This window comes from Oncorhynchus tshawytscha, linkage group LG06 (assembly GCF_018296145.1).
Source record: "Oncorhynchus tshawytscha isolate Ot180627B linkage group LG06, Otsh_v2.0, whole genome shotgun sequence".
NCBI classification, from domain to species: Eukaryota; Metazoa; Chordata; class Actinopteri; order Salmoniformes; family Salmonidae; genus Oncorhynchus; species Oncorhynchus tshawytscha.
The window spans coordinates 43515330-43536696 of record NC_056434.1 but is presented as its reverse complement, the minus strand read 5'-3'; the positions used below and the strand labels follow the sequence as shown (position 1 = coordinate 43536696).

General features: G+C 41.8%; 1 protein-coding gene across 9 annotated transcripts in view; it reads right to left on the bottom strand.

Annotated features, from left to right (window-relative positions):
• fgd4a (FYVE, RhoGEF and PH domain containing 4a) overlaps positions 1–21367 on the bottom strand; it is a 107201-nt gene that overhangs the window by 23689 nt on the left and 62145 nt on the right. For 5 of the 9 annotated variants that reach the window (XM_024423896.2, XM_024423894.2, XM_024423899.2 and 2 more), the window contains exons 2-4: positions 18823–18906; positions 4406–4540; positions 3257–3440 (exon numbers count right to left, since the gene is read on the bottom strand). In XM_024423896.2, the coding sequence (XP_024279664.1) occupies positions 3257–3440; positions 4406–4540; positions 18823–18906 (403 nt within the window). Of the gene's footprint in view, positions 1–2757; positions 2793–3256; positions 3441–4405; positions 4541–8789; positions 10132–10201; positions 10367–18822; positions 18907–21367 lie in introns of those variants that run through there. The other 4 variants (XM_024423895.2, XM_042323285.1, XM_042323286.1 and 1 more) reach the window with 4 other exon arrangements.

The following is a 21367-nucleotide window of genomic DNA, read 5'->3' as shown; positions in this document are numbered from 1 at the left end:
AGGCGTTGTAGGGAGGTCATACAGGCACGTGGAGGCCACACACACGAATGAGCCTCATTTTGACTTGTTTTAAGGACATTACATCAAAGTTGGATCAGCCTGTAGTGTGGTTTTCCACTTTAATTTTGAGTGTGACTCCAAATCCAGACCTCCATGGGTTGATAAATTTGATGTCATTTTTGTGTGATTTTGTTGTCAGCACATTCAACTATGTATAGAAAAAAGTATTTAAGAAGAATATTTCATTAATTCAGATCTAGGATGTGTTATGTTAGTGTTCCCTTTATTTTTTTGAGCAGTGTATTTCAACTCTATATCTGACATGGTACAGGTAGGTGACTTTTTTTAAATTGTGAGGTGTAAACTTTTTTTTCAAAGTAGATTTGTCTAAAACTACCAAGAATCACTCTGTGTGACCCTGATTTAGGCCACTGCAGTAAAATGTTCACTTCTTGTTGAAAGTTATTCTTGAAAAGGGAGAAGCTAACAAATTAGCAACAACATCCCCTTCGATAACACCTGCTGCAGCCGTTGCAAACCAGCCTACAAAGAAAGATAGCTAGCTAGAACGTGGGAAAAACACTGCTCCCGATTGCGCAGTGACCAGTTGGCCTTTGAGAAGGCAGAAGTTTCCATATGTTTTTTTTGTAAAAACAGTTTTGTAATGACAGTGGAATCAACCATTACAAGTCAAAATGCGATTGGTTGATACCACTGTCACTCCAAAACGTTCCCCAAATACAGTGACATAGCATATGCCTTCTATCTAGCTTCTGATGGCCTAGCCAATGGCCGATTTAGCTAGCTAAATTATTTATCTCCCCAGAGACAACCAAAGAAAAATCCTGATTTGATCATTTTTTCTCTTCAGTGTTAACCATTTCATTTCCAACAAAACTGAAAATATTAAATCAGAACATCATTGAACATAATAAAATAATTGTAGAAGTCCCTCATTGTTCCCCACTATGTTTGGGTTAGTAATAATTTGTAAAGTGGCTCTATTTTACCTCAGCATGCATTTTTTACCATTCTGAATGCCTGAAGAATCCATATGTTGTTCTGAAATATGAACACAGAAATACTGAACATTTTGAACTCTTATTATGATGGTGATTTGACAAAATTACAGTCCCGGTCTTGACTCGGCCACGGACCCACTGTCCCCCTCCCGGTCTTGACTCGGCCACGGACCCACTGTCCCCCTCCCGGTCTTGACTCGGCCACGGACCCACTGTCCCCCTCCCGGTCTTGACTCGGCCACGGACCCACTGTCCCCCTCCCGGTCTTGGTCTTGACTCAGACTCGATTTTCTCCGGTCTTGGTCTTAAATCGGTCTCACTTTAGGTGACCTCGAACACAACACTTTTGTGAGGCGATACAAATATGACAGTCACAGGATGGGGACTTCAAATGGAAAGTGAAATCTGGACACTGACTGTAGGTCTATAACATCTCACATAGCAGTAATATTAACTCCTGCAGACTTAAGCATTTATTGCAGTGAAATTATACATCAAATGTATGAATAAATGTGACTTTGTAACAGGAGTGGAGAAATATGATTTATTTCTTTCAGCATCTTGAGAGAATGCCAATGCGTAGTTTCATACCATCTGTAGAGGTGCTGTCTTTATCAGCATCATAAAAACTGATAGTAGTTCAACCACATAAAATATGCATCCAAGCCGAACTAAAATCTTATCAGAAATATCTAAAATCAGGCAACAAAAAAATCCTGCACCCCCTGCCAAAAAAATGTACGCTGTCTCTGACTGTAGCTTATAGCAATTTTCTATATTAGCAGGTTAGGGTCAGGTGCGAGCCTCAGATTTTCACTTTGTCACATATAGTCGTGAGGTTGCGGATTGGTTATAGCGTTCGCAGGCGGGTGCGGGTGACCAAACAGCTGCCCTACTAGTCTATACAAAGCACAGAGGACTGTTGTGGTTGGTTAGTGTAGGCCATGGAAACACTTGAGCAAAACACTGAGGCAATACGTTTCACAAATCCTCCTCATAAACTTGGCTTTAATCTTTGATCGATAGAAACGTTCAGTTAACTTTCCAAGAAGTTTACAGAAAGGCTGAATCACCTTAATGCGCCTCAGTATTAAAAAAATGCATACAGTCGTATAATAATAGCATTTAGAGGTAGGCTTTATTGCTACATTAATATCATCATCTGTTGGGTTTCCAGGTTCCCTCTACTAAGAAACACAGCATGTGAAGCAGATTATTACTAGGCTAATTCTGTTCCTTAGAGGCTGCCCTTCTTCTGCCAAACTACACCAAACGCACTCAGAGGGTGAGTCTGTAGCTCCAGAGACCTGAGTTGGTCTGTAGAGGCCTGGGTTGGCAATAATGGACTGAGCGGGTAATGCTGTTGGACTCCACTGTATGAGTGGTTCACACAAGGGCACCATTGTTTCTCCCTCTCAGTCTCTCGCCAATGGGCCTCCTCGCATGTTGCTAAAATCACCACTCAAACTTGTAACCAAGCGGGAATGACAACAGAAACGTATTAAAGTCATAGGAAAACAGATGAAGACAGAGGTGAACCGATGGCACAATAGATAACTCAAATACTTGTGTTGCTATAGAGAAAATGCTCAGCCTTGGCCTTGTGGTAACTTATTCATCTCTGACAAAAACAATAGACTGATTCACACAGCCAAACCTTTTGATTGAGGACACAATATAACATCATCTGAGACAGGAATCAAAACATGAGAAACCTGGTGTAATAAAATCCTACCTCTTTCGTCCAGACTTCATCCTACAGCAGTGAGCTCTCTCGCGCAACTGAGGGAGCAGATTTTCCGCTTTGTCCAAATCTCTTTTCATCCTCCACTAATGCTTTGGCTTGTGATACACACGCTGATCTCTAGTGCTCTCTCTGTCTAAAGCGCTCCTCTGAAGAGATATCAATGAACCGGGCTGAAAGTGACTTCCGCTTTTTAGTTCATCTTCTAAATAGTAGGAGATATTAGGAAACTTTTGCATGCAAGGTTTATTAACGTCACACTTGATTACTGCACTCATGTCTGCCTGATCAAGGTATTTATTTTAGCAAATGGAAGTACCCATGTCGAATCTCTCGCTCTCGCAGCAGTTAGTACAATCTCTCAAAATTCACAAAAGCAAGAACACACACGAGCAATATTTGCATACACATTTGAGTAAGCGCTGTATCTCAGATTGGGTCTAATTTATAATTTTCTCAGTTTGTACTCTACTTTTTCCCACTGCTCTACCTGTTCTCCTCGAAGTGGTTGATGAGGTTCAAGACTTTGGAGGGTTTCTCCCGGCTCTTCGCCATCATCGCCCCTCCTCTTCTCTCCTCCATGGTGGCTCTGAGGAGTGCTCTCTCCACACGCCCCAGCGGGTGGGCGGCGGACTTCGTCACCGGGCTCTGGAGGTGGGCTGGCTTCGGAGGCACTGAAGGGATGATTTGAAAAGGTCAGTTGTCAGGGCTAGAGAGGTCGGAGGTCATGTTGGCATGGCCACTCTAGGAGGCTTTCTGTGACTACATGAGCCTCTACCAGCCTTTTACGGAATGTTGACTGTGTTTTGTGGAGTTTGGTGTTCTTGAAACACAAGGTGGCAGCACAGGTTACTAAAACCTAGTCTCATTCCCAGAGTGTCTGCGACCCATGCCTATAAGCCTGCAAAACACGGCTACTTTAGGCACAACATTTATCACCCAGATTTAGATTGAAATATAGCCATTCTGTGGACTAGCAGTATCCTCTTATGGCATGAACTATTCTATAACCCATAGAGGGGATGGTCAATGGGCTGTTGTAATGTAGAGGGTTAGGAGCTTCCTTTTTATCTCTGGAGAATGATTCACTGTGTTCAAATAAAACAGGAATGCAACACCACTAAAGGCAAGGTTTCACCACTGTGTCACACACTGTCTGGTTACATAACTGTCTCTTCCTTGTGGCACAAGTTGTTTTGTCAGACATGTTTTCAGCAGTGGTGGAAAAAGTAACCAATTGTCATACTTGAGTAAAAGTAAAGATACCTTAATAGAAAATGACTCAAGTAAAAGTGAAAGTCACATAGTAAAATACTACTTGAGTAAAAGTAAAGATACCTTAATAGAAAATGACTCAAGTAAAAGTGAAAGTCACATAGTAAAATACTACTTGAGTAAAAGTCTAAAAGTTTTTGGTTTTAAATATGCTTAAGTATCAAAAGTGAAAGTATAAATAATTTCAAATTCCTTATATTAAGCAAACCAGATGGCACAATTTTAGATTATTTTTTTAAATTTATGGATAGCACACTCCAACACTCAGACATAATTTACAAATGAAGCGTTTGTGTCTAGTGAGTCCGTCAGATCAGAGGCGGTAGAGATGACCAGTAATATTAGACAGCAATATTATCTGTACCTTGTGGTTTGGGCTGCAGTGAGGGCCTGCTGTCCGAACTTCTTCCATTGACACCCCCCCTGCTCTTCTCACTTGGACTCTTCCCACACAGACCTGTCCGACTGACCCTTGCACTGTGGGGGCTACTGCTTAGAGCTGAGAGAGAGAGAGAGCGCAAAGAGGAATGGTGAGATTCTCCACATCACTCAGTTGGCTGCGGTAGTGATAGAGCTGGGATCATATGACGTTTACCATGCCTCTGTTGTACTTATTTTGAAAGAGAACCTCCTCACTTCCATACCATATATCCTGTTTTTTTGTGATTCACATCCATGTTGCACCACAGACAGAACATTTACCACTCACAGAATATCACCCACCCACAGCCACTGGCTTGAAGCGAGTGTAATACACTCCATCTTCTACTATTCATTTGGCCAGGGGGGAAAGAAAGCGGTCCGGTACACCGTCCCGGCAAAATAAATAGTGGGGGTACGCCGTACCAGTAAATCATCAGCCTATCACAATAATTAAAACAAAATGTCAAGAAAAGTGTAGGCTAACTACACCACTATTTATCATTACCGCATGTCAGAGGCATGGAAAATGTGCGAATGACCTTGAAAACAATGCGATGTGGTTCAAGGATAACACTGCCATGGCCGAGACGAGTGGCTGACACTGAGACGCGCGCGAACAGCAGTGGAGGCATAAATCCTGGCCTAATTACACTGTGTGGTGTTTTGTATAGCAGATGTCTCTTAGCATTCACCACTGTGTTCGGAGGCTGGAACATGTTGCCAGTAGATGAACGGGAGCAGGTAGCCCAGGAAAGAAGTGATTGTTTGACAATCAGATGACCACATCATGACCGGTTGGTGTTTACGCCACAATAAAAAAGGTCATACATTTTAAAAAGTTACATGATAAATCTTTCCCGACTAGGCCCACAGATATCCTTAGGGATTCTATGTCATTCTATGATTAGACCCATAAAAAAAAATGTTGGTGTACGTGCAAGCATATGAGGTCCTGTACTGGGAAGAAATTAAATCTACTTTCACCCCTGCCCATGGCTGAACATTAAAGTCTCCACGTAGTTCATTATCATGCTAATGATCCAGATGATTGTCAACAGCACTGAGCCTGGTCTAACCATCTGGTAACAGATGGTATCACGGCTCAGGAGAAGAACCAGATGCAGACAGTTCGAATAACGGACGTTTACTATATAAACAGGGGGCAGGCAAAGGAAAGGAAAGGGCAGGCAGAGGTAGGTAGTCCAGGGCAGAGTCCGTAAGGTAGAGAACGGCAGACAGGCCCCATGCAGGCAGAATGATCAAAACTGGGAAAACTAGAAAACAGGCGCTTAAGGAAATAGGAGTACAAAAAAACACGCTGGTAGTCTTAACGAGACAAGTGGAACTGGCCACAGACAAACAGAGAACACAGGTATAAATGCACAGGGGATAAAGGGAAAGATGGGCGACACCTGGAGGGGGTGGAGACAAGCACAAAGACAGGTGAAACAGATCAGGGTGTGACAGATGGTCCATCTTCACTCCAGTGTGTTTAACCAATTCTGTCAGACTGTTTACACCAAGTCTATAGTCAGAAACACTCCACAGTCAAGTCTCTACAATTGCACAGCCATCCCCATTAAGGTAACACTACATGGCACTGTGTTGCTGCTGAGGCCAAGCAGGTGGTATTGTTACTTTATAGAGAGTTTCCACAAAGAGCTTCATCATTCTGGGAAGTCTCCATTAAGGGCAGTCATGTAAAAACATGACTTAACTCCACTGAGGTATAAGAAGAACTCACATGTGTTGGTCGAGTGAGCACTCACACGACCCTTCACTCAGCAGCTATACAGTGTAATCAATGTGTAACATTGTCCATTGTCTCTGAGAGGCTGTCTATTCCTAGTGCTGCAGAGCCTGCATTACTGCACGTGATGATGCAAGAAAGTTTCGATGCAAGCAATTTTTTCTCCATGGTAATCTACAGAGAAAACGACAACGAGTTCACCGAAAGATCATGGAAGTGAAATTCTGTCCTAGTTCGACGGAACATTGAAATGCGGTAGTACACGCAATCTCCAAAAAATTACACTTTATGTACATCACAGAAGACTGACATATAACAAAAGCGATATAGAAACAGCAGATTTTGTGTAAAAATAATAAATTGTGTTGATTAATTGTGAAATGCTGAGAGAAAAAAAATGAGTAACATTCCACTGCAGGAAAGGCTACACTCTTTGTATAGCTCTGCTTCAGTTACAGACAACAAGGCTTTTACAACAAATGGTCTAGTACTGATTTGACTAGGAAAGCCCCACGGTCTGCTGGGGTGACTTTCTAAACACGGCCCAAGTTTCGTGGATAATTTTGGAGCTGGCCTTAAGAACTTGGCTGCTTACATGCTTGACCTCATCTGCAATCCCTTTAACAGGGGACATTTCAAACATGTTTTGCGCCATATGACACATTTTTGGTTACAATCAAGTCTCCACGTCAAGTTGCCATGTTAGTGATTGTAGAGAGAGTCAGGAAAACCCTCTATTGTAAATAATGAAGGTTGTTATTAAGATGTTAAACACCCAGTCATTCTGCTGTAAATCACCAAGTAAACATCAATGGAGTGGAGTGTATGGACCTCAGGCCCTCACATTTTCCAGCATAGCTACTTCGCGCTGTTGTCTCTGGGTCAGCTACTCCTCGTTCACACACACACACACCCTATCGTTAAAAGTGGCCCGCCACAGATACCCATGCAAATTAGCAGCAAGCGCCCTGCTAAGCCAAAGCATGTGGATATTAAGATGTTAGGCAGCACAAAGGGCCCCTTTCTGGGTTAATTCAGAGATACATTTTTTTCAGGTGGTGTAAAGTACCTAAGTAAAAATATTTGAAAGTACTACTTAAGTAATTTTTGGGGGTGTCTGTACATTAGTATTTATATTTTTGACTACTTTTACTTTACTACATTCCTAAAAATAAAAATCTGTACTTTTTACTTCATACATTTTCCCTGACACCCAAAAGTAGTCGTTACATTTTGAATGCTTAAGCAGGACAGAAAATGGTCCAATTCACACACTTATCAAGAGGACATCCCTGGTTAATTTAAGACACTCTTTGAAAAAGTAGGCCTCAGACATTTATGGAAGATGGGAAGGGACTCGGAGGGTGGGGGTGGGGGGGTGTTTCCACCATTTAGGTGCCAGGACAGAGAAGAGCTTTAACTGCACTGAGCTGACAGGGGTGGGATGGTGAAGAGACCAGAGGTGGCAGAACGGAGTGCTGGGGTTTGAGCATTCAAGCCATTTCATTCCACCAGGGAGGGGGCTTAGTTGTCTGTTGCTGATGTAAACATGGTCAGGTTATGGTATGACAGCCTCGTGGGAGATGGGCCCATTCAAACAGCCTTTATTTAACAAGTCTGAGTATGTTCTCTCTAAGAAGACACACACATGCACACACACACTCACACAATTCAGTTTCAATTCAGAAAGTAAATTGAAATTGCAATTCAATATTTTAGAATAGAGCATCCATTCTCAATTGTTGTTTAATAGATTGACTACAGTAAACGTTTAATGTGGAATCTAATTTCCTGAATTGAAACTAAATTGACCCCAAACCTGACACACACACCACAAGACCAAACCAAGCCAAAGTTTTTGCAATTTCCAAATCACACAACTCCAATAATTAAAACCCTTTACTCTTCTCTTTTATATGAAAGTCTGTCTTCTGATTCCAATTTAAAACCACATTAGCCCACATCAGTTAGACTACGTGAATATGGATGTTTGCAAGGTGAGCTTCTGAGCCTGGGGTAGAAGGCCAAACAGGATTCTGTAGAAACTGGAAAGTGAGTAAATATTGAACATTCGCAGCTGAATCCAATAGTTAATAGTGAATACAGAACTCCGATAAACACAATCCCACCTGAGGCTCTGTCCTTGATTTACACTGTAGGAGACCTGCTACCATGGCAACTGGCCCGAACCTTCTCAACACTACAAAATATTTTACTATTGAGCAGGCAGGGAGAACAAGCTCGTGGGCATTCGCTTGTTTCCAAAGGATTTTAGACCAACTCTGGTGGAAATCATGGCATTAATTTCACTCAAGACAGTCATAAGTTAATCCTCAAGAATGATCCAATGAAAATGATCAAAGACATGCATCTAGCATCTAACAAAAACAATTATAATGACACATGAAAAATATTCTCCCCAGTACTGAACTCCATCACCATATTGGAAGGCTGAGGAGTCTTGCCATGGCGCAGAGAGCTGAAAATAGGCCAAAATACTCGGTCCTCTTAATCTTTCATGACATCCGGAGAGAGGAAGGGTGAAGAAGATCCGTTCAAGAAAAAAAAAGTTTACCTCAGGTCAGGGTCTGTGTGTTAAAGCCTCCAGTGTGCTGCTGGTGTTACTAAAGATATCTCCTCCGTTGAGACGACGCCTCCCTGTCCTTGCCGACACAGATACACAAGAATGCATGTTTACCAATACAACCGGGCTCAGAGAGGATGAAGGAATCTATCAATCTAACAAAACAACTCTCCCTCTAATCAGAGATAAGAGCAGCGTATCCACATCCTTTACCTCACTGAGAGAGAGAAAATAACAGGATCGACCAACCACGATGCCTCTAGGAATAGATATTGTTGTGAAGCGGACGTTTGAAAAAGCTATCTAATTTGTGGTATAATTAGGGATGTGCATCTTTCCATTTCAAGATGATTTGATACCTGTTTAGATACATGGGCTACAATACGACACTGGAACGATACGTTTTAGTTTGAAACGATTCGATGCAATTCAGTGCGATGTGACTCGATGCACTAACATAGGTTGCATAAACACGTTCATTTTCTATTTTAAATTCAAATCTGCTGCTGATGGAGCTCATGAGCTGGGCATCTGAGCTAGATCTGTCTGAGCTGACTCTTTGTGTGTGTGTGTGTGTGTGTGTGTGTAATTGATGTATACGTCTAGGGTGTATGTAGACAACTAAGCGGATCCATAGCACAAAAAAATTGTGAACCGGCAATTCGTAACGTTTTAATCAATTTTCTGCCCGATGCATGTTAGAACTAGATCGGTTTGGAGTGTCACATAAGAGCATAATGCCTTTGTTACAAAAACCCATTGATACTGCTCTCTCTCTCGCTCTCTAATCCCTCTCTCACTAATCCTGAGACAACATGTGTGTCCCGACACTCAAGTCAGAGCTGTGAGTAAAAACAATAGGCACACCTGTCTTTCTGCACCCAGCCACCACCCAGAGAGGGGAGTGCCTGTGCTTCAGACTATAGCTGCAAACCCTGGTCTAAGTTACTGTTTTTTCTTCTAACCTAAAATAAACCAGAGCCCTGTGTCCCAAGGGGACACCCCACTCTCAGCACACTGCATATCTAACAGTATTTATAATCAAATCTGCCTGGGATTCAAAATGGGTGGTAATTCTCAGTGATTTCCAGTTATGAGCAGGGTTGTGTGAGTGCACACAGGAATAATGGAAGCAATTCTGATTTTAAAGTGAATACATCCACAACATATGAGTGAATATATCCCACAATCCATAAATTATCTTTGGACTCCTGCCTGCAATTATGAAATACTGTGACTTGATATCATTACCTAATACTTTCACTGCAAAGGGCGATAGTTGTGGGAATAGTCCAGAAATATATGTATACCAACCACAATAGCACATTCATCTATGAAAACAGAGAAAAATATGAGAGGCGGGGATAAACCGAATCACTGACATAACCTGAGAATAAACTCACCCAAAGCCTCTTCTACAGAGTAGTAGGAAATCCTTACAGGGCAGACAAGGTAGCTCAAGCCTCCCGTAGGAGTAGTAGGGAAAGTCTGGCAGTAACATGCAATCTTCCCAGGCAGGCAGGCACTGCAGCTCAGAGCTAAGTGACTCAGCTCAGCGGAGAGACTCACCAATAAGGGGAAGACTACTTCTTCCCTCCCTCCACCCCCCTTCTCTCTCTCAAAACAACTAGAGGGATATAAGACACAGACAGAGTGCATAGCGCACAAACACACCAGCACACTTCACCATAGCACTATTGTCGCAGCGATAAGGGGAAGGGTAAATTGGCTCTAAAAGGATGTGTAATTTAATAAAATGTTATAGAATTTTCAGTCTCTTTCTTCTTCAGGCTGTCTACACACACAGCACAAGGACTGAGACTAGAAAGAGAAAGACACAGAAAGTTAGCCACCCACAGTGTTGGGGAGTAGTGAACTAAGTTACATGTAGTAGCTTAGTTTTTAATTGAACTAAGTTCAAATCAAGGTAGTGTTTTCAGTAGTTAATTACTTTTTTTTTTTTTGCCATGTAGCATTGTAGCTAACTACTGGAACTACACACTACATTTTTTGCTAAAATAAAATATTGGTGAAGTAGGCAATAAGTTCCTTTCTTTTTCAGCAACAGACCTGTGTAATTTTCACTTGAAATATTGTTTTTGTGTTTAATAGGCTAAATTTCACAAACATACGATCCCAAAGTTATCGGTTCTTGCAATTTGTAGTCAATTGTTACACCCTGATCTGTTTCACCTGTCCTTGTGATGGTCTCCACCCACTCCAGGTGTTGCTCGTTTTCCCCAGTGTATTTATCTCTTTGTTTCCTGTCTCTCTGTGCCAGTTTGTCTTGTATGTCCAAGTCAACCAGTGTGGTTTTTTTCCATGTGCTTTCTTTTTCTATTCTCTTTTTGCTAGTCCTCCTGGTTTTGACCCTTGCCTGTTTCTGGACTCTGTACCCATCTGCCTGACCATTTTGCCTGCCTTGACCTCGAACCTGTCTGCCACTCTGTACCTCCTGGACTCTGAACTGGTTTTAACCTTTTGCCTCTTTCCTACCCCGTTTTAGATCAATAAATATTGAAGAGTCCAACCATCTGCCTCCTGTGTCTGCAACTGGGTCTCGCCTTGTGCCATGATAGTCAATGACATTTCAGATTTACATATAATTTTTCACAAAGTAGTTTGTGAGAGTAGCTTCCTGTGGCATATTGTATCGGAAGCCACGTGACCACTTGGGGAACTCGCAGTTGGAGAGTGGGATATGTTGGAACAGTAATCACCAGAAAGAGTTTGAGCAGCTCAAGGTATTAATCATGCATGCTCCAGTACTGAGGTTCTAGGATGAAAAGCTCAAAACTAAAATCTCAGCAGATGCCTCTAAAGCAGGTTTAGGTGCAGTGTTACAGCAGTATGCCACTAGATGGCGCCCATTTACATGCCTCCATGGCTCTGGCAACTTCTGAGTGTAACTAACTATGCTCAGATTGAGAAAGAGGCAATGTAACTGTCATATGCATATAAGATATTCCATGTGTTTATCTATGGTAAAACAGTGTGGGCCAAAACATAAACCTTTTGGTTACTATTGCAAAGATCTGGCGTACACACCACCAAGGGTACAGAGACTGTTTCTAAAACTTCAGAAATATGACTTGCAACTCGAGTACAGGCCAGGGAAAGAATTGTTAGTGGCAGACACATTGTCCAGAGCTTTAGACAGCTCAGAACCAAACCAGATATACGAGCAGGACGAGACCATACATGTAAACCTTATCAGAAAGAGCTGCCCAGTCTCAGATGAAATGTGGACAGTTATTTCACATGCTACTGCAGAAGATGAGTGTTTGCCAATGGCGATTCAAGCCATAACATACGGCTTGTCTGCACAAGCTATGACATACCCTTATGGTCAATACAGGGATGAGCCATCTGTACCTGGCGGAATTCTGTTTAAGAGTTCAAGAATTGTGATACCAAGTGGGTTGCAGAAAAACATGCTGATCAAAATACACAAGGGCCATCTACGGATGGAGAAGTCAAAACGACGTGCAAACGCAGTGTCATTTTGGCCCAAGGTGAATACTGATATAGAGCAGACAATCAGAAATACAGAGCAAAGAGACAATGTGGGTTGAAGAAAAATAGGTATTGAGACCATGGGGCAAAGTAGGAATAGATCCCTGTTCTCTTGGAGGGAGAGAGCAATGTTCGACTGACTATTACTCTCATTACACAGAGAGCTTTGCTGAAGGACACTACTGCTAGTAAGGCTAGTAATTCTTTGCTCGCCATGGGGTCGAAGAGATTGTGCGTACGGACAACACCTCACAGTTCAGCTTTCAGTGATTCTTCTAAATTGTACTGGTTCAAGCGTGTCACATCCAGCCCACTGTACCCACGGTCTAATGGGTTAGTCGAGAACAGTGTCAAAACAGTGAAACTACCGGTTAGGAAAGCTCTGGACTCAAAGACAGATCCGTAACTAGCTTTGTTAAACTACAGGGCTACACCACTAAAACATGGTCTGTCTCCTGCAGAGCTGTTGGTCAACAGGAAACTCAAACTAGGTTGACAGTACTCCTAGAAACAGAGAAGGATGACAAGGTCATTTTTAACAAACAGAGAGAAAAGGGTGAACAGAAAGGAACTATGAAAACAGGTCCAAGGTGCTCTGTGCACTCAGTCCAAATGATAGAGTGAAAATGCATGATGGTAAAACGTGGAGCCAAGTGACCAGTTGAGGGACGTGCAGCCCCCGCACAGGAGTTTAACACCTCGAGGCTAGTATTTTGATGTTTGGATGAAAAACATGCCCAAAGTAAACTGCCTATTTCTCAGGCCCAGAAGCTAGAATATGCATATAATTGGCAGATTAGGATAGAAAACACTCTAACGTTTCCAAAACGGTCAAAATATTGTCTGAGTATAACAGAACTGATATTGCAGGCGAAAACCTGAGGAAAATCCATCCAGGAAGTGCTGTTTTTCTGAAACTCCTCTTTTCCATTGCAAGCCTATCCTCCATTTAAAAAGATATCAACCAGATTCCTTTCCCCATGGCTTCCACAAGGTGTGAAGAGTCTTTAGACATAGTTTAAGGCTTTTATTCTGAAAAATGAGCGAGAATGATCACATCGTGTCAGTGGATAGCTAGAAATCCTCAGATTTCTGCATGCGCGTGCCACTGGAGCGAGACCTTTTCTTTCTCTCTTCTATTGAAAAGGCTACCGTCCGGTTGAAATATTATAGATTATTTATTGTAAAAACAACCTGAGGATTGATTATAAAAAACATTTGACATGTTTCTACGAACTTTACGGATAATATTTTGAATTTTCGTCTGCCCGTCGTAACCGAGCCTGTGGATTACTAAACAAAATGTGCCAACCAAATGGAGGTTTTTGGATATAAAGAGAATCTTTATCGAACAAAACAAAATAAAATTGTATAACTAGGAGTCTCGTGAGTGCAAACATACGAAGATCATCAAAGGTAAGCGATTAATTTTATTGCTTTTCTGACTTTCGTGACCAATCTACTTTGTGGCTAGCTGTTTGAAATGTTTTGTCTGCTGAGAGCTGTCCTCACATAATCGCATGGTTTGCTTTCACCGTCAAGCCTTTTTGAAAAGGATTAACAACAAGCTAAACTGTGTTTTGGTATATTGCACTTGTGATTTCATGAAAATGTAATATTTGTAGTAATTTAATTTGAATTTAGCGCTCTGCAATTCACCGGATGTTGACGAAAATGATCCCGCTAAAGGGATCGGTGCGCCAAGAGGTTTTTAAGACAGGAAGATTCCAGCTCAATGCACTATACTTGTGCGGCTCCGGTTAACTTGAACAAAGAAGAGCTTATGTTGTAAAGAACAATTGTTTTCTTTAGTATTTCTTAGACAAGAAGATGCAACACTTCCCCAACACTGGCCACCCACTGCCCTACTACTCTCCTGAACACTCCATATTTAACACCTGGATAACCACTCTCTAACAGCCTCCTGTAGCTTTCTGTCTGTTTACCTCCCCATACAAACATCTACAAACACCTCCTTTAGCTACGCTACCATTTCCCCCCAGCCAAAACCAGTATGAAGTCCAAAGTAAATGTTAGTGTCATACTACCCATGAGCAACCAACAAAAAAACAATACTAACTTTCCTGCAGTCAAATGACCAAACCGCCCTATAGTGGCCTCAGGTGTGGAATGTTATTAATATTTTTCCTAATTTCAAAATAAATAAAACCTTTTTTTTAACATAGAAAAAATTGTGTTTCTATGTCAAACAGTTTTGTTATATTTCAGTATATGATGTATATAAAGTGTAATATTGGGATGCAAACTCAAAATTGAATACATTTCAACTCTATATCTGACATGGTACTGACATGGTCTTATGTTTTTAAGGCCATAATTATGTGTGTGTGAGGTTGCATACAGTGCATTCGGAAAGTATTCTTCCCCTTTTCCACGTAGAAAAAGGGAAGAATACGTTACAGCTTTATTCTAAAATGGATTAAATAAAAAAAAATCCTCATCAATCTACACACAATACCCCATTATGACAAAGCAAAAAACAGAAATAGCTTATTCACATAAGTATTCAGACCCTTTGCTATGAGACTCAAAATTTTGCACAGATGCATCTTGTTTCTTAATGATCATCCTTGAGATGTTTCTATAACTTGATTGATTCTACCTGTGCTAAATTCAATTGATTGGACATGATTCGGAAAGGAACACACCTGTCTACATAAAGTCCTACATTTGACAATGTCAGAGCAAAAACCAAGCCACGAGGTCGAAGGAATTGTCCGTAGAGCTCCAAGACAGGACTATGTCGAGGCACAGATCTGGGGAAGGGTACCAGCAAAAATTCTGCAGCATTGAAGGTCACCAAGAACACAGTAGCCTCTATTATTCTTATATTCTTATATAAACAAGATTCTCTGGTCTGATGAAACCAAAATTGAACTCTTTGGCCTGAATGCCAAGAGTCACGTCTGGAGGAAACCTGGCACCATTCCTACAGTGAAGACTGGTGTGGGGATGTTTTTCAGAGGCAGGGACTGGGAGACTAGCCAGGATCGTGGGAAAGATAAATGGAGGAAAATACAGAGAAATCTTTGATGAACAACGACCCTAAGCACACAGCCAAGACAACGCAAGAGTGGCTTCGGGACAAGTCTCTGAATAATCTTGAGTGGCCCAGAAAGAGCCCGGACTTGAACCCAATCAAACATCTCTGGACAGACCTGAAAATAGCTGTGCAGCGACACTCCCCATCCAACCTGACAGAGCTTAAGAGGATCTGCAGAAAACAATACAGATGTGTCCCCATCCAACCTGACAGAGCTTGAGAGGATCTGCAGAAAACAATACAGATGTGTCCCCATCCAACCTGACAGAGCTTGAGAGGATCTGCAGAAAACAATACAGATGTGTCCCCATCCAACCTGACAGAGCTTGAGAGGATCTGCAGAAAACAATACAGATGTGTCCCAATCCAACCTGACAGAGCTTGAGAGGATCTGCAGAAAACAATACAGATGTGTCCCCATCCAACCTGACAGAGCTTGAGAGGATCTGCAGAAAACAATACAGATGTGTCCCAATCCAACCTGACAGAGCTTGAGAGGATCTGCAGAAAACAATACAGATGTGTCCCCATCCAACCTGACAGAGCTTGAGAGGATCTGCAGAAAACAATACAGATGTGCCAAGCTTGTAGTTTCATACCCAAGAAGACCTGAGGCTGTGATCACTGCCAAAGGTGCTTCAACAAAGTACTGAGTAAAAGGTCTGAATACTTATGTACATTTGATATTTAAATGTTTATACATTTGCAAAACAATTTACAAACCTGTTTTTGCTTGGTCATTATGGACTATTGTTCGTAGATTGATGAGGATAAAAAACAATTTAATACATTTTAGAATAAGGTTTTAACGTAACGAAATTTGGAAAAAGCCAAGGGGTCTGAATGCTTCCTTGAATACCTTGAAGTAGTTGTTCCCTTTGCTCTGCAAGGGCCGTGGCTTTTGTGGAGCGATGGGTAATGATGCTTTGTGGGAGGCAGTAGTTGATGTGTGCGGAGGGTCCCTGGTTCGAGCCCAGGTAGGGGCGAGGAGAGGGATGGAAGCTATACTGTTACATTTAAGACTACCAAGAAACACTCTGTGTGACCCTGATTTAGCCTGCAGTAAAAGGTTAAATGGAAAGTATAAACAGAAGTAAAGAGATCTAAAAGTTGTTCGAGATAGTTTAGATCTATCTTTCTTACGTTTCACAGAAGTCTGTGCAGAGAACTGTGAGTGGAGCTTCCGCATAGTCGGCTATCTGTCTGTGTGTCTGTCACCGTGTCTTGCAGAATTTCTCGCAACAGTGTAACGCAGATGTACAGGTTCTCAGATTCTAACAGTCAGCTCATGACAGAACCTACTGTATAACACAGGAAGCCAGTATTCTATTCTAACACACACACACACACACACACACACACACACACACACACACACACACACACACACACACACACACACACACACACACACACACACACACCCTGTGACATCAGCTGTTGGGGAATGGAGGGTATGGCAGTCATTTCCTTCCATCCCTTTATTAACCAGTCTGACTAGTAGGTATTCCTCTCTGCAGCTATCTCATTGCATGCTTTCTTAATGCATAGCGATAATACTGTGGTAGCTACTATATTATTACCAAGGAGACACAAGGTTAACAATGTTTAGGACCTCAAGACCCTCAACAAAACGAGTGTCTAAAAACCTGCAACCATGTGCATTATCTGCTACCTGGCCTTTAAAAGTACCAGAGAGCCCACTCTGCCACTCTGGATATTTGATCAGTTTGAAGAGTATATTGTGCCAAACAATATGTCTAAAAATAATCAATATCCAAAAGGGTAGTTTTGAGATATTCATATTTTTTACTGTTGAATAAATATATGTGAAAATGTGTATTTCAGAATCTAGACATACTCCATATTTGGGAGAACATTATAAGGAGTATAATGACACCAAGATGTTGTCTGTGGAATGTAAGGTTCACGGATCATAAGGTCTTATAGGAGGCATGTACAGGTCTAAAAAGGGCCTAAAATTGCCACTTTCATCATGATTTTCTCAATAAGTATTTGTTATACAAATAGTTTTGAGATATTCATATTTTTTACTGTTGAATAAATATATGTGAAAATGTGTATTTCAGAATCTAGACATACTCCATATTTGGGAGAACATTATAAGGAGTATAATGACACCAAGATGTTGTCTGTGGAATGTAAGGTTCACGGATCATAAGGTCTTATAGGAGGCATGTACAGGTCTAAAAAGGGCCTAAAATTGCCACTTTCATCATGATTTTCTCAATAAGTATTTGTTATACAAATGTAAAAAGCATTTGAAACATCCTTCCTCCAAATGAAGTAACTATGTGAGAATTGCCAGAACAATCAGAGATACCCAAAATATTTTCAGACTATGCTGGCATGGAATCACCTTGTAGTGAAAAGGAGAGTTAAACCCAGTGTTCGAGTAGCAGTTCCAGACTGAACTCCCAGAGACCAGATGACCGACTGACCGACCGACCGACCGACCGACAGGAGGATTTACAGTAAGGCCTGTTGAACCACCCAGACCTTCATCAGATGAATACTCCCCTCACCCACTAGTTCATAGTCTTAGATTACTAGTTCATAGTCTAATTTTAGATTAGAGGCTACCCCCTCTGAGGCTGATCAATGGGGAAAACTGGAAGAGAGGGATAGAGGGAGGGAAGGAGAAAGAGAGTGAAGGGGGGTGGCATATGACAGGACATGCATTCAAGGGGGGCAGCAGCAGATAAACACAGAGGAAGAAATAGAAATACAATGAATAGAAGGAAAGGACAGACGAACATAGAGAGAACGGGGGTAAGAAGACTGGCAGATGAGAAGAGAGGGAGGACGGTAGAAAGCAAAATACAGAGAAAGTGTGGCACAGAAGGGAGAGACTCATACATAATTACTGCTTTAAGCCACACCCACACACAACACACACACACACATTTTCTGTGAACCTGTGTGCTGCCAAGGGGAGTATTTCTACAGTCCAGCATGCATTCCCCTTCCCTCTGCACTGCTCATCTAATCTGGATGGGACCACATTCCTCGTTGACACCCTTTCATTCTATTACTTTCATTTTCTCTCTGCGCTAAACAGAGAGAAAACAGACATACACTCTGTCCCACATACCCGTGCTCAAACGCAGCATTGGCTTAACATCACACGACTACACTTGGTTAAACTGAGAAGCATTGACAGTGCTATCACCTCGGGCTGGGGGAAGGAAGGAGAACGCTTTTAGAAAAGGAAAGCACAGCACAATGAGCAGTACACCATGCTCACATCTACACAGCACCGTAGGGCCTGTCATTTCACAAAGGTTAAATACTCCTCTTTTAGTACAGTAGACTACAGTAGCTAATGAACAGAAACTAATAGTAGGAGAGAGGGGAGAGGGGAGATAGCAGTATTAAAAGAGGAGATTGTGATATTGAGAGTGAGAAAGGGATCAAGTTGACCTTTAGCGTGTTCGATCTTCACCCCGACACAGGCCTCCTCATCAGTGTTCTTGGAATGGAAACAGCTGGGCTTGCCTTTCTTTTCTGCAATGACAAGTCCAAATGTTACCAAATGCTAATATATCAAGTTTACTGTAACGTACTGTAAGACACACCAAGACCCAAACATTCACCCAACATGGAAAGAACAGGGGCAAGAGGAACCAGCCTGAAGTAGTTTATAGAGCTCAATGATTTATTGAATAGGAGAGAGAGAGAGAGAGAGAGAGAAAGGATCGAATTCTGGAATCTCTTGTGTAGCTTTTGCAGGATTCTGAACAGCTGCTATATTCATATTTTGAGCAATTCTGATCCTCTGGTTCACATGTGGGAAGAGTTATTATTTTATTTGTTTGGAAATAAAATAATATTCCATCCCTCAGAGATTTAATTCTAATTAGTTAGAATGTGATATGTAGGGCATCCTCACTAGGGAGAGCTAAGACACTCACCAGAGCCATTTCATATGCACATAAAACATTAAAGAGGAAACAGCCATGCTATTAATACCATGATAGGCCCACACACATACAGTGCATTCGGAAAGTATTCAGACCCTTGGACTATTTCCACATTTTGTTACGTTACAGCCTTACTCTAAAATGGATTAAATAAATAAAAATCCACATCAATCTACACCATAAAACCCCATAATGACAAAGGGAAAACAGGTTTTTATTAAAAGCTGAAGTACCTTATTTACATAAGTATTCAGACCCTTTGCTATGAGACTCAAAATTGAGCTCAGGTGCATCCTGTTTCCATTGATCATCCTTGAGATGTTTCTACAACTTGATTGGAGTCTACCTGTGCTAAATTCAATTGATCGGACATGATTTGGAAAGGCACACACCTGTCTATATTAAAAAGTCCCACAGTTGACAGTGCATGTCAGAGCAAAAGATAGGATTGTGTCGAGGCACACATCTGGGGAAGGGTACCAAAACATTTCTGCACCATTGAATGTCCCCAATTACACAGTGGCCTCTTTCATTCTTAAATGGAAGAAGTTTGGAACCACCAAGACTCTTCCTAGAGCTAGCCGCCCGGCCAAACTGAGGAATCGGGGGAGAAGGGTCTTGGTCAGCGAGGTGACCAAGAACCCGATAGTCACTCTGACAGAGCTCCAGAGTTCCTCTTTGGAGATGAGAGAAACTTCCAGAAGGATAACCATCTCTGCAGCACTCCACCAATCAAGCCTTTATGTTAGAGTTGCCAGACGGAAGCCACCCCTCAATAAAAGGCACATGAAATCCCGCTTGGAGTTTGTCAAAACTCTCAGACCATGAGAAAAAATATTTAATCAATCAAAAATATTTAATACATTTTATAATAAGGAGTAACGTAAAAAGTCAAGGGGTCTGAATACTTTCTGAAGGCACTGTATACACACACATGCAAAATGTTCCGATCTTTCTTAAATTTCAACACAAACAGCAGCCACATTTGTTTGCCATTACGACAGTAACAGTCAGTAACAACAGTAACGTTTGCCATTACGACAGTAACAGTCAGGATGCTGAACTCCAATACTAACATCAACCAGACATTCTCGATGTTACAGTACAGAGGAAACTGCCAAAGTGAAAGTGAGTATTGAGTATTTAGGGGAATAGAGTACATGCTTACTGTGGGGCCATGGAGGGGTGTGTGTGTGTGTGTGTGTGTGGTGTGAGGGTATGATATCCGGCTGCAGGGATTAAAGAGGGCTTTCTACACCCACCATCTGGACTCCTGATGCCAGGCTTTCCAGCTGTTCACACACACACACACACACACACACACACACACACACACACACACACACACACACACACACACACACACACACACACACACACACACACACACACACACACACACACACACACACACACACACACACATACACACACTTTAGTATAGATTGCAGAAAGCGTGTTTCCTATCCAAGGCAGTGAGCAGTACAGTAGCAGTACATTCATGCAGTTGAAGTCGGAAGTCATTAAAACTCATTTTTCAACCACTCCACAAAATTCTTGTTGACAAACTATAGTTTTGGCAATTGGAGGTGTACCTGTGGATGTATTTCAAGGCCTACCTTCAAACTCAGTGCCGCTTTGCTTGACATCATGGGAAAATCAAAAGAAATCAGCCAAGATCTCAGAAAAAAATTGTAGACCTCCACAAGTCTGGTTCATCCTTGGGAGCCATTTCCAAACGCCTGAAGGTACCACGTTCATCTGTACAAACAATAGTACGCAAGTATAAACACCATGGGACCACAGAGCCGTCATACCGCTCAGGAAGGAGACACGTTCTGTCTCCTAGAGATGAACATACTTTGGTGCGAAAAGTGCAAATCAATCCCAGAACAACAGCAAAGGACCTTGTGTACCTGTTTCCTCTAGCAACTTCACAAGTATCTATATCCAAAAGGAAACAAGTCCTATATTGACATAACCTGAAAGGCCGCTCAGCAAGGAAGAAGCCACTGCTCCAAAACCACCATAAAAAAGCCAGACTA